The sequence below is a fragment of the Fundulus heteroclitus genome, chromosome 6 (assembly GCF_011125445.2).
Source record: "Fundulus heteroclitus isolate FHET01 chromosome 6, MU-UCD_Fhet_4.1, whole genome shotgun sequence".
NCBI lineage: Eukaryota > Metazoa > Chordata > Actinopteri > Cyprinodontiformes > Fundulidae > Fundulus > Fundulus heteroclitus.
The window spans coordinates 9,146,526-9,159,696 of NC_046366.1; the positions used below are offsets into that span (position 1 = coordinate 9,146,526).

Sequence of the window (13,171 nt, forward strand, 5' to 3'; positions counted from 1 at the left end):
CTATGTGTTTGAGTGCACGTAGTGGGAGGTCTTATTGGTTTCGCTGGAACATGAGTGCATCTTCTTCACGGAAGCATACGCAGCATTAATGCTAAAGCTAAAAAAGCTAAAGCTGAATGCTCATGGTAGTTTCGTTGGAAGGTGGATGTCCAACCAACTCTGAATTCTTCTGCGGCCTCGGGCAAACCTTCTTTCAGCATTGTCCTGTGTTTCGCTCTGTCCATCCTCCCATCAGTTCTGACCAACTTCCGTGGCACAACCGCCTCTGCGTTTTACTGTGCTCGTCCAAACGAAGATGGGTTTGGCTCGGACAACATTCAAACCCTACTTCCCAAAGCAGGAAAGTTTGAAGCCGCTCTGACTCAGAATCAGAATCAACTTTATTCACTGTACCTAAACAGGAATTTGACTCCCGATTTCAACACTCGTGTGATGTAAAAAACAAAAACAAATAACTGGCAGCTCAATAACCAAATGATCAAATAATCCATTTTTGACTCATCTGCTTTAAACTAAACCCCAACATTGTAGTTCTGCTGTATGTCTGGAGTTTAAGAGTTTTTTTTTTTTTTTTACCAAATGTGGAGATGGAAGAAAAGCTGAGATACCAAAGGAGATGAGAAGCAGACGGCCTATGAAGCTCTTCTCTTTATCTCTGCTGCGGAAGGTTTTTTTCCTTAAAAAGAGAAGGGTAGATGAGTGTAGTGTGTGTGAGACGGAGGTGGAGAGATGGTGGAGGGGTGTTCTGGTTTCTCTGAAAGCAGTGACTCACAGAATAGGAATGACCTTCCTCCCGAACCAGCCTCTGTTTCCCTCTGTCCCAAACACTGCTTCTTTATTATTCATTTCATTTCTCTCTCTTTTTTTTATTCGTTCCACATGGAGCAACAGACTTTTTCAGTCAGAGGGGGTTTCTACAGAACCAGCTCCGGAATAATAAACTCATTTCTATAAATATAGTCAGAACAGCTTTTCTTCTGAGCTGCACTGAACATGTTCAAAAGCTGGATTTGCTTAATGCATAAAAATGCACATATAGAGGAAAATAATTTGGAACAGCTGACGCGCAAAATGAATTGATTCAAACCGGAGGTGGAAGCCCATAAAGCAGCAATGCACCGACTCGCTGCTCTCTTGCGGTTCTTTCTGCATTTGTTAGTTGTTTTGGAGGAAGGTGATGGTTTGAGTGACAATTTTCAACCTGGGAATCTGCAGTTAACGAAAAACATCAAGGCAGCTGAATGAAACGTTAGATTAGTTTACCACTGACCCTCTTTTACTGCTGCATCTTTCTCCAGATGTGCTTTTTGCTCAGACAAAGCAGCTGGGAGCAGTTACCTCCAGTTCATCACACACACACACACACACACACAAACACACATCAGCCTGTGCGCACGTTGTGCAAATTTAGAATTGAGTCCATGTGTTAAACTCATATGATTACCAGCGAATTTCACAGGAAAAGGGGTTGCTCTTGGGACTTATAGTAAGATTTGAGAGTAGCCCAGTGGCCACAGCTTTGTACAACTGAAATTACAAGGAAATTAAATGGAAATTAAATGGAAAGTTGCGGAAGAGGCAAAGCAAATTTCAAAAGAACAGCCTCACTCAAAACACAAGCCACATGCTCGCAGATCTCATATTTACGCATGCTGTAAATCACACACAGAAAACATGCAACTCTTGAGCTGACACACCCATGTACATGCAACATACCCACGGTCACACAAACAAACACACATTTACATTCTGGAACACTGTCGCTTCATGCTTGCTCAGTATGAGGGATTGCTGCAAAGCCATGGACAATGCAGACGACTCTCCCTGTGGCTCTACGCTTCCCCAGGAGGAGTGAATGCTGCTTGTCAAGAATTTGATGCAAACAACTGGGTTCCCTTAGATAGGACATTTTTTTGACCAATCTGTATAATCTGATTGAATTTCACTTTGTAAAGTGCCTTGAGACGACGTGTTTCATAAAATGGCGCGATATAAATAAAATTGAATTGAAAAATTCCTAAATGACGAGGCACAGGAAGCCATGCAGCAAACAGTCCCCAGACACAGAGGTTAAGCGGTGACGCGCACCAATGCGTAGCGTTCCAGATCAAAGAATGGCCTAAATATTGGGATCAAAGGGAAAAGTTGGCGCTGGCCTGACACTGCTGCAGTTCCACGGAAATGTTGTTCCAGTCTGAAGGATCTAATAAAAAACATGTGTCCTGCTGAGCAACAGAGAAGAAAACATTATGCTATATTTGCAGATATGTAAATCTTAAAGGCCAACAATGACAGGAATATTAATTCTGGTGTAAACAGCACACGTCTCTGGAGGATGTCATCTGTATGCAAGGATTGGAGAGGTCAGTACGGATGCCATGTAGAAGTCCCGAAACTGGTCTTTTAAAATGCTGCTTCAGGAGGAATCCAACGGGCAGATTTCTGCTGTTGTAGGTTCGACTACCTACAACATCATTGGCATGTTGCACCACAAGAGGGTCAATATATTAGTTGAAAATTGTATATTTGCTTTTTCATCATCTAAAAAAGACGGGGGTAAATGTCAGTTTACATCTTGACGTCCGCAAATAAAAACAGAAAAACAAATCTATACACTAAAAACATTAATCCTGGTGGAGTGAATCTGAGAGGAGCGCATGCTGGACTGGCAGAACCAGACAATGGTGAGCGAAAGGATCACCTTTTGGGGTTGCAATAGAGAAGCTTTGTGCTGTTGTGTATTAAACAACAGCCCAGATAGCCTGGCCTGGTTTAATCCCCTAGGTTGTACCCTAGGGTACCTGCTATGTTTGGGACTACTACAACTAACACCATGTTCTAGTAGAAGGTCTTGATGGATAACTGTTTAATGTACCCGACTGACTGCATTGATTACTTCATGATCAGTTCTGTCCCTTTTTTTTTTTAATCAGATATGTGGTTAAATCTCGGACACCTACTGGGAAGTAAAGGGCAGCTTCTCAGCTCTGCTTCCATTGGAGAAGCTGAAGTGTCCCGCTGTCTTGTTCGTGAGTGATGCCAGGTTGGACCGGGAGGTGCGTAGATGAACTGGGGCCCAGATTGGGGCAGTAATGCATATACTACTACAATCTGTCATGGTGAAGAAAGAGCTGACTAAAAAAGTGAACCACATGGACAAGCTGTCTGTCTGAGCTTTACTTTCATCTATGATCAATAGAAATGAATCATGAAAGAAGGAACATCCTGCATACAGGTAAGAGATATGTTCCTCCATGGGCTCAGCTCTAAATATAAAGGAAGGAGCTCCATTATAATAGGGAAACTTGGATGGGAGCTGCTGTTCCTTTACATCAAAACGAGTTCATTCAAGTTGTTTGGGCATCTAATTGAGTTAAGTGTTAATTTAGGAGGTTTTTGCAGGAATGTAACTGTAATGCTTCTGCAAACATGCTTTCTGGCTGTGAGCTGCTCTCCTGAGCTCTGCTCCTCTAATTAATTTAGCAGCACCCCCTGCGTTGAGCTTATTAACCATGAGGAGCTTCACTTGTGACTCTGCCTATGTATTCCTGCTCCTCACAGCCAGTCTCCACCAGATTCTTGAAAGCCATTTGTGTGAGTAGACCATCCAGTGGTCCTTGAAGGCCTTGCCAGTTGTGACCTTGCTTTGTATTTGGACTCTCCTGCCTTGTCTCTGTTGGACTCTCCAGTTGATTTCTGACTTCTGGATATCGACCTCCTGACTTGGACCCACAGATCAGTTCCACAACCACCCGGATCCTGAGAAGGTTAGTGGCTTTTACTCAGATTAAATTCATTATATTAAATGAACCACTCCTGTTGTCCGGTTGCATTGTTGGGTCATTAGTCTCTGCGTTACAGTCACATTGAGAGGAGTTCCCAAGGTGTCGCCAGAATTCACTGGAGGGGCTTTATATTCCCTTCTGGTGTGGGATTTCAGACACATCCAAGTTCTACATGTCTACCAGAACGAGCTGGAGAGCATTGCTGTGCAAAGGGTCGTCAGGGTTTCTGTCCTGGACCAGTTATTCCCATGATACAATCTTTGATAGGCAAAAGATGGATGGATGGAGTCAGCTTTTAAATGTCTATCATTCTATGTTACTACTTCCAGAAATGCATCTCATGTTTTGACCAATCAAGTCATGTCTTATTCGATCCATGTGAAGCTACCCCAGGGTTCAGTCTCAGGGCCCATTCTGTTCCTTGAGATTATGTTGGATGGATAATTGTGCAGTTTAAAAACGTAGCATATTTTTGTCATGGACTTCAATAGTACTCTTTTAAGCCCAGCTCTATGAAGTGTTTTCCTTTTATCATTAAGACTGAAAGTAATTTTCTCTCTATCAAGCTCCATTGGTATTCTTTAGCTTCCAAACTGTGTTTCTCCCCCCAAAAAATGTAAAAAAAAAAAAAAAAAGAAAAAAAGATGGACTTCTATTCTGAAGTTGAAGATGTTTATCTTCCCATACAGGAAACTTTCTCAGTGCAGAATGTCTGTGTGTGGAGTTCTAAACTTTATAGATCTGCTGGCGAGGCCTCGTTAGAGCTTGGATTCGCATGTAGATTAACCAGGAACTGATCGCTCCTCACAATGGAGAGTTGTTAGGCTTATCATTGCCTAACGATCCAAGCTCTAACCAGGTCTTGCTAAACGTCTTCAGCTTCAGAATAGAAGTCCAGTTTTGTTTATTTACCTTTTTCTTGATTGATTGATCATGACCTAGATTACTGAGAATCTAAACCAGCATCCAAACTGTACTGTTCATAACTTTGCCCCAAGCCTTTTTGACTTGCCTTCAGAAAAAAGCCTTTAGTGAACCCATTTTAACATTCCCTCACAGATTACCCGTTCTTTATTGAACCCATTTTGAAAATTGCCTCTCTAAACAGACCTTTGCAGCTATGGAGCAACATGTGGTCATTTGGCCCGTTTTCAATTGGCCTATGTAGCTTTTGTCAAAGGTAACCTCATAACAAATATGGTCAATATTCAAAGGCATCAGGAGAGGCTATTTTATTTTATTTTATTTTATTTTTTTTATTTTAATGTTTTTACTACCAACTTTCCCTCTCTGAAGTCAGACTCCAGGAGGCACTCTTGCAGTATTTCCAACTGAACTGAGCAAATACCACCTCCAGGAACAGAGGGAACACTAGAAGACGTTCCCATTCTGAGTTGTGGCCTCCAAGGCAAATTGAGCATCATTTAAATGTATGGCAGCCATATTGGATCTTGAACTTGGAGCTACTGTCACTTTTCATAGTTTAAAAAAAAATTCCAACTTTCCATTTTTTTGGGGTTTCCGATTAAGACTCTGAAAAGCCATTCTCTGGTTTCAAAGACAAAGCAGCCTTGGATTCAGTTGATGCCCTTAAAAAGTTGCTGCATGTCTTACTTTTCAAAAAGCCTGTTAGCTGTCAGAATTTTTGGGGGGCTGTGCAAGATTTAAGCCAGTGGGGGAAATAGATGGGATGTGTGTGTGTGTTTTTTATATTGAATTATGTATAGCTAAGTTAGGTTGCTAATAAATAAAATGACTTAAAACAGAACATTTGATGATAGAGACAGGTGACTGCACTGATGTTTAGATTCCACATGTAGACAATTGTATTAACTATGTAAAAATTATCTCCCATAAAATCACTTTCATAGCATTTTAAAACTGTTCTGACAACGTCTGACTAGCTATGCTCATGTGCTACGTTACACTAAAGGTCTCCTTTTTAAACATGTTGATTTTGATCTCATTACAGCGTTGCATTCCCTGTGTAAATGACATTTTCTTTATAATGTACAGACGAGCTGAGAGACTTGGGTGTAAAAACTTTTATTGAAGGAGATCTTACAACTTCACTGAGGCTTTGTGTTCGCAGTTTTAACAAAACAATCATCTGGAAAAAACATGTGTAGAGGCTGATACATAGGGGATAATAGCACCGCAGATGAAAACAACAGTTCAGTAACACTCTGAGCCCCTGTTGCATCATATACAACTAACAGGTGTGGGGACTGGCTGTAAAAGGTATATAGGGAATACACTCCTGAGTCTCTTCAAGTTTCTGCCCAACTTTTAACTGTGACAGATGTTTTCCTGTCTTACTGATGTGTGTTTATGCAGGTGTTTATCTCCAGGAACAAGACCAGAAAACAGGTGGACCCCAGCACAACTGTTAATGAAACAGCCAGCCAAGGATTCACGTATATCTGTTTATATGCTGAAGAAACAAACACACATGCAGAGTTCAGCTGTCTTCAGCAGTACTAGCTGAAGTGTCGGCCATGTGCCACATCCTCTTCCCCCTGTTCTGTAGGTGAGCTAATTGATTTTCAGTTTTTCTTTCCCTCCAAGACAGTGCTGTTTTATCATTTTCCCTATGATCTGTTTCAATACATGATGGTAAAACAAAAAAACTGGGCGATAAGTCAGCCAGGAACCAGGTTTCTGGTCCCACCAATGCTGTGGTTGTTCCCTTAATTTGGCATTATGGACACAACATACTCAAACATGGATCCACATTTGACCATAAACAGCCATAGCTCCGGTCCTGGAGAGCAAAGGAAAAGTTCACTTAGCCTCTTTGAAGCCTCACCGGTTGAATGAAGCAAGTAAAAGTAGAGGGATACAGACATACAGAGTACCTGAAGAGGAACCAGTCCAGATGTAGAGTAGAAATAAGCTAAAATGTGGCTACCATTGATGACTCTCCAGGAACAAAGTACACTCCTTTAAATTTGGACTATTTTACTTTGAGTCTGAACTCAAGGCAGAGATATCTCCTCTGGGTATTGTCTGTTGACTCATCGGCTTGTGGTATACAAAGACCAAGATGATCTGCATTGCAAGATCAACTCAAAGTAAAAGTCCTCCTCTAAATGTATTTACACTTATCTGTCACATAATCATATGTGATTCTACCCTTTCTTGTTTTCAAACACATTTTAACACAGTGTACTGTAAATGAGTGAGACTGAAAATTCATAATGGGTCTAAAATCTAAAACACGTTTGTCCTTTTAGTTTGCCCTTACGGACAGAGAGACCCTGCGGCTGACGGTTTGGTGGAAGACCCCGCGGACCAGAGACGCGTAGTCAGCAACACGGAACAGGCGGCGCTCAGCATTGGCGTCTAAGCTCCGCCCTCTGCTCACTAGAGTTTTGAGATTGGCGTCGTCGACCTGGCTTCCTGCTGAGATGACAAAGAGCTCAATGCCGCTGTTCTCCACTTCTCTAACGCGCTTCTCCAACACGGGATTGGTGACTCCTTGAGACCTTCCGTCGGAAAACAGCACCAGCTTCTTGATGCTTCCAGATGAGTCCCCGCGGCTAGGTAGAGTGTTAATGGCGAATTGCATGGCATCTACGACATTGGTGCCTTCATTCTGGAACTGGGCTTCTTCGATTTTAGATGTCAGCAAGGTTAAGTTGGAAGTAAGGGACTGCTCCAGGCGGGGATTGCGTAGGCTATACTGGCCCACAGCCACTCGCACTCTGACACCGCCTTTGTTCTCAGCCGTGAGGAAACGTTCAGCTAAGCGCTTGACAAAGGTCTTGCTTATCTCAAAGTTGTTCTGGCCCACACTGGCTGAGCTGTCCATCATCACCAAAATGTCGGTACTTTGAGAGAAGGAGACTGCAACGACAAAAGGAATGATCAGGAAAACATTTGATAAAAGCTGTTTTCCGTGGTTCTGTGACGGCAGAAACGGATGACCGGATAAGCATTGGAATGATTTCCTAATTACTTCACCAATAAAAATCTGAAAGGTGTGCTGTGCATTTGCTTTCAATTCAAACTGAATTAATACTTTGTAGAACCACCCTTCACTGGGATTACTTTGGAAGTCTTTTGAGGTATGTCTCAGGTTTTCCCATCTTTTACAAAGCTTAGATAACTTCAAGTACTGAACTTTTGTTTGAGAAGACACTGACAGGTTGTCTTCCAAGTTTCCCCTACTTTTAGTTCCATCCATTTCTCAGATTAACTTAGCCCAGCTTCCCCTTTCCCACTGAGGAAAAGTATCCCCACGGCATGATTCTGCCAACCCCATGTTTCATTGTAGTGATGGTGGGCTCAGAGTGACTAGTAGTGGTATTTGCTAACCATCACACACAGAATGGTGAATATAGAAGGTTCAGTATTGGTCTCTTCTGATCAGAGCACATTATGCCACATCTTTGCCATTCCCTCGTTTTGACTTGTGGCACAAGTGAAACCAAGATTTTGTTTTTCTTCCCCACTCTTACATAAAGGCCAGATTTGCAGAGTGCCTGAATAGGAGTTGTTCTGTCAATAGATTCTCCCACCTGAGTTCAGGATCTGTGCTGCTCCTGCAGAGATATCATGGGACTATGGGCAGCTTCCCTGATTAATTTTCACTGACTATATATTTTATAACCAAACCCTGCTTTAAACTTCTCCACATCTTTTGCTCTAAGCTGTCTGCTGTTTCTTGGTCATGTTCTCTAACAAATCTCTGAGACCTTCACAGAACAGAATCATACTGAGATCAAAATGCACATGGGTGTGTGGACCCTGTTAACTAGGTGACTTCTGTTTGCACTCGCTTTCATTTAGGGGTATTTGAGTAAGCGAGCTAAATGCAAAATGGACAACGCACTTTTATTTGGAGCAGTACAAAAGTACAAAAAGTTTTAAGAAACCCAAATCTCCTTCTACTTAACAATTAAACACTACTTTGCGTTGCTGCACCTCAAAATCTTTGTAAATACATTCAGGTTTGGGGTTGCAACAACACAAAATGCAAAAAAGCAAATGTGCTTTTTTTTCTGCCACAGTTACAAATGAATGCTGATAAAATCTTAGAAATAGTCTATTAAATATTGCTTCAAACAAGCAGACTGAGGTGCTGCTTTTTGTATTGTATTTTCCAATTAATTATTTTAATGGAATCCCAAATTAAAAATGTAAGAATAACATTTCTGTTTTGAATCTCACAGTAGAACAAAGTATTGAACAGTGATTAAAAAAAAATGACCAAAAAACTTACTTGGACATTTGTAGTCTGGGCAATTCTTTTCTGCAAAAACCAAGCAAACAGAAAATGCAACAGAGATAAAGTCAGTCAGTTTAATGAGACTTCATTGGGAATATTTAGTATAAAATAAATGCTGCTGAGTGGCTGCAAATATCTAACTTAGTTGTACCTTGACAGATCTTGGTTGTGAGATTCTGCAGGAAACTGTCATCCAGCAGCTCAGCAAAGTTATCCAGGACAAAGGAAAATCCTTTTTTGGTGTCGCTTTCACACGTCAAAGTGTGAAGCTGCTCCTGGTTGGGCTGGCGGCCTGAGTAGTCCTTAACTCCTAAACCGCCCACCTTGTATTGAGACAAATCTTTAGGTTAGCACTTAGAAACCTGTGAGAATGCAAACTGTCATTAAATGTGCGAGCTAACATCACTCACCAAGATGTCTTTTCCACAAAGAACATTGAGGTCAGACTTGTCTCTGGTAGTGTCAGAGCGTCCATCAGTGAGAACGAGAACAATTTTGTTTTCTTTCCTCATCCGACTGATTGTGGTGATCAAAGAAAAGCCGAGGGCCTCGCCTGTGTAAGTGGCCTCAGCCAGCCAGCGCAAGCCTCTCACTTCCCTGAAAAACACAGAAACGCACACAGACACAACAGGAAGTTTCATCAACAAGATCAAATGCTTTTATGACAGCAACCATGGATTGATGAAACACATCAAACAGCTAGCAGCCTTTCCCCCAAGCTTTCACTTATTGCAAGATTGCTCTTTTTTTAGATGATGCTGCGTCAGTGACAAGGAAAGACGTGAAGTAAAGCTGTCTACTCAGATTTAAGGCATTGATGATTCAACAAACGCTGACAGCAATGCCAAGAGGAATGCACATGTACCCTGCAGCGCCCTTAACTCTGTGTCCCCTGGACAGAAAAAGTTTTTTTTAAGAAATGTAAAATTCAAATGATATAAAAAAATATTTGATATTGTTTTCATTCCACCAAGAATTTTATAACGAATGCAAGATGAGATGGCAATCTCCTCAACTAATACATCTGTAAAAGTAACTGCTTACATGTTAGACATTATTTATACCCTTCGCACAAATCAGAGCAAAAACCTTGATTGGCATTACAGTAATCAAACCTTTGTTAATCTTTATTATTGCATTTGTATGCATGTTTCCTCTGGCATTTTGACAATTTATCTGTTAATAAGCTCTAAAACATTGAGGCTGAAGTGCCTCCTAACTATCACCCTCATCCGTAGCTCTCTCCACAGATTCTCTTTCAGATTCAGTGTAGGTATTTGGCTGTACCACTCCAAAAGATGAATATTACTTCCAGTCTATAGAAACATGTTAAAATTAAATAGATAAACCTAAATCTGTAAGGTAGGAATAAATTTGGGTTGAAATGCATCGACATATATTCTTGATTGCTTATAAATGGCATAGCTACATTTCATCCTGGCATACAGAACAATATTCATGAATCGTCTAATGCCACATTTAGGCATTGAAATTTCTCTTTTGGTATTTGGTAGAAACACTCATTCTGAGCCATTTCATTTTTGTGTGCAAAATTGTTAAAAAGTTGTCAAAAGATTTACAGCTCATTGTATCAAGCTCGCTGTCACCATGTGCAGTTTAAGACAGGGTTATGTTATGGACCCTGCACTGAAGACATAATACTAAATCAATTTCTCATGATGATTTGCGGTGGCACAGAAACTAGCTGATTGATCACTTGGACTACTTTCATTTGTTAAATGAAATTTGTCAAATATTTTATATTAAATAAGTTTTTCGATAATTGCAGGATTTTTAGCATTTGTTTTCTCAGCATCTTTTTAAAGGGGCTGTGCAGTTGGTAGCTCCTAAGGGGGGCACCGCCCCCCTTAGGGACTATGCACAGATAAGCGGGTACAGACAATGGATGGATGAATAGTTTAAAAAAGAATCTGAAGGACTGTAGTCAGAGTCAAAATCTAGTGAAAACACAAATGTAACATAAACAAGGTTTATTCTCAATTTTTTTAAAAATAAATGATGCTTGTATACTATGCTAAGAAACTCTAATTAGGGTAGATGTATACATTATGTTTACAGGATAACCAGTATCCTTTAAAAGAGCTTGCTGTTGTTTTGTGGGGGTAGGCAGAACCTATCTAAGACCTTTACTCCTCTTGCTCTCAGCAAGAAAATAAAGATAGTGGGAAATCATCATAAAACTGTCTATTTTTACAAGAGAAAAGGCAGACACCTGGTAATTTAAATCACCAAGAAACCAGCGAGTCAAAATGAAAGCCACAAATTGTGTGATAAGAAAGGGTGGGGAACATTTTGTGAACTCACTGTTTAAAGTCAGCGAGGCTGGTAGTTAGTTGAACAGCTTCTTGGGCTTGCGATCCACTGTACTGGACAACACTGACGGTGGACTGGTTCGTTGAGAACTGGAAAGGAAAACATTGAAGCGTCAACGCATGTTTTGGTCTGCTCTGTGCGTGTGTGTCGTTTCTGTGAGCATTCATTTTGCTCTGTCAACGTTTTAGTGTCACACCCATTCTGACTAATTACATCCACACTGGAAGAGCAGAGTCACTGGAAAGACATAAAAGTGTGTTTCCAAGGGAGAAAAAAAAACAATGTGTTTCATTCCCAATTTCTATTCTAAGCATCTGACCTCAGAGGAAGCATTTAGTAAAACCCCAGAAAAACTATCCTAGAGGTTTATGTGAACAATTCACTCCCCAAAGGTCAAATACAAGGCATCCCACTGAGGCTTGGCAAAAAAAGGAAAGATATGAAAACTATGCTGCTGTGTGTGTCAAAACCAGAAATGTTGAAAAGTGAATTGTTCCAAGTTTAAAATCTAATCTCAACTCTATCAGGACCAAGTAAAGGTCAAGTCACAAATCTATGAGGGAAAAAGTTTAGTCAAGTCTCGAGTCTTTCACTACGAGTCCAAGTCAAACCTCAAGTCTTTGAAAGGCAGATCCAAGTCTCTTTAGAGCAAGTCTAAGTCAAGTTTCACATTTTTAGGAGAAAATCCAAGTGAAGTCACAAGTTGCTGAGTGTCAAGTAAAAGTCAAGTTTTAACTCAGTGGAGAGGTTTCAAGTCAAGTCTTTGAGGGGGAAATAAGTTGAGTCTTGAGTCTCTTAAGGCAAAGTCCAAGTGAAGTCTCAAATACCTGAGGGCCAAGTCCAAATCATTCACTTCCACATGTAAAAAACTGTTATTAAACTCTGCACATCATTTAGAAAATTATAAAGAAATATTTACCCCACTAAAAATATAAATGTAAATTAATGGTAACAAACTAGCCGAATAGAGTTCAGAGCTTTAATGTCAATGTTTTGATTCAATTAAACAGAAGGTGTTTTCATTTGTAAAGCTGTTAGTGTCTTCAGATTCAGGTATTTAACACCCGTTAACCCAACTCCCAGACTACGTAGCACATATTTATGGTTTAGAGGCTGTTCCTCTTTGAGAAGAACCTCTGTTAGAGTCACAGTCTGTGACTTATTTATTTTAAATTCCAACTTCATGTTAATGCTGAATAAAAACAGATAAACTTGAAAGCTGTCATTGACTTCTTTTACAGCCACATACCAGTGTTGTAGTCAAGTCACTATGCCTCGAGTCCGAGTCCAGGTTCGAGTCTCCGACTCAAGTCCAAGTCATTAAAAAAAATCAGAGTCGAGTCCGAGTCAAGTCCACTACTCATCCGAGTCAAGTCCGAGTCGAGTCACTATTGATCCAAGTCGAGTCCTTATTGATCAAGTCGAGTCCAAGTTCCGCACTAAAGTAAGCATAGCCTACATGTTTTTAAACAAAAAAAAAATCCACACTCCACCACATTGCACTAATAATTTAGATATTAAAATCTTACACCAAATAATATTCTTATGACATATTAAAATTATAGCCTAATGACATAAAAAAGTCGAGTCTTTTTCTCAATTTCTGAATCAGAATGATCTGAATGTAGGAGTCCGAGTCCAAGTTCGAGTCATCAGTGCTCAAGTCCAAGTCAAGTCACGAGTCTCTAAATTTAGGTAATGACTCGAACTCGAGTTCGAGTCTCGGACTCGAGTTCTACAACACTGCCACATACTGTCAAGGAACATTACGGAGAACTCACATGTACTGTGTGCATTAATATCATAAGAGCCAGTCATT

At 40.5% G+C, this 13,171-nt stretch overlaps 1 protein-coding gene across 1 annotated transcript in view; it reads right to left on the bottom strand.

The window, feature by feature from the left end:
* Positions 1 to 5,815: 5,815 nt before the first annotated feature.
* Positions 5,816 to 13,171, bottom strand: part of col6a1 (collagen, type VI, alpha 1) — a 42,504-nt gene continuing 35,148 nt past the window's right edge. Inside the window, exons 31-35 of the mRNA XM_012868338.3 lie at positions 11,344 to 11,441; positions 9,429 to 9,615; positions 9,170 to 9,341; positions 9,013 to 9,042; positions 5,816 to 7,634 (exon numbers count right to left, since the gene is read on the bottom strand). Coding sequence (XP_012723792.2) covers positions 7,018 to 7,634; positions 9,013 to 9,042; positions 9,170 to 9,341; positions 9,429 to 9,615; positions 11,344 to 11,441 — 1,104 coding nt within the window. The 3' untranslated portion in view covers positions 5,816 to 7,017. The remainder of the gene's footprint in view (positions 7,635 to 9,012; positions 9,043 to 9,169; positions 9,342 to 9,428; positions 9,616 to 11,343; positions 11,442 to 13,171) is intronic.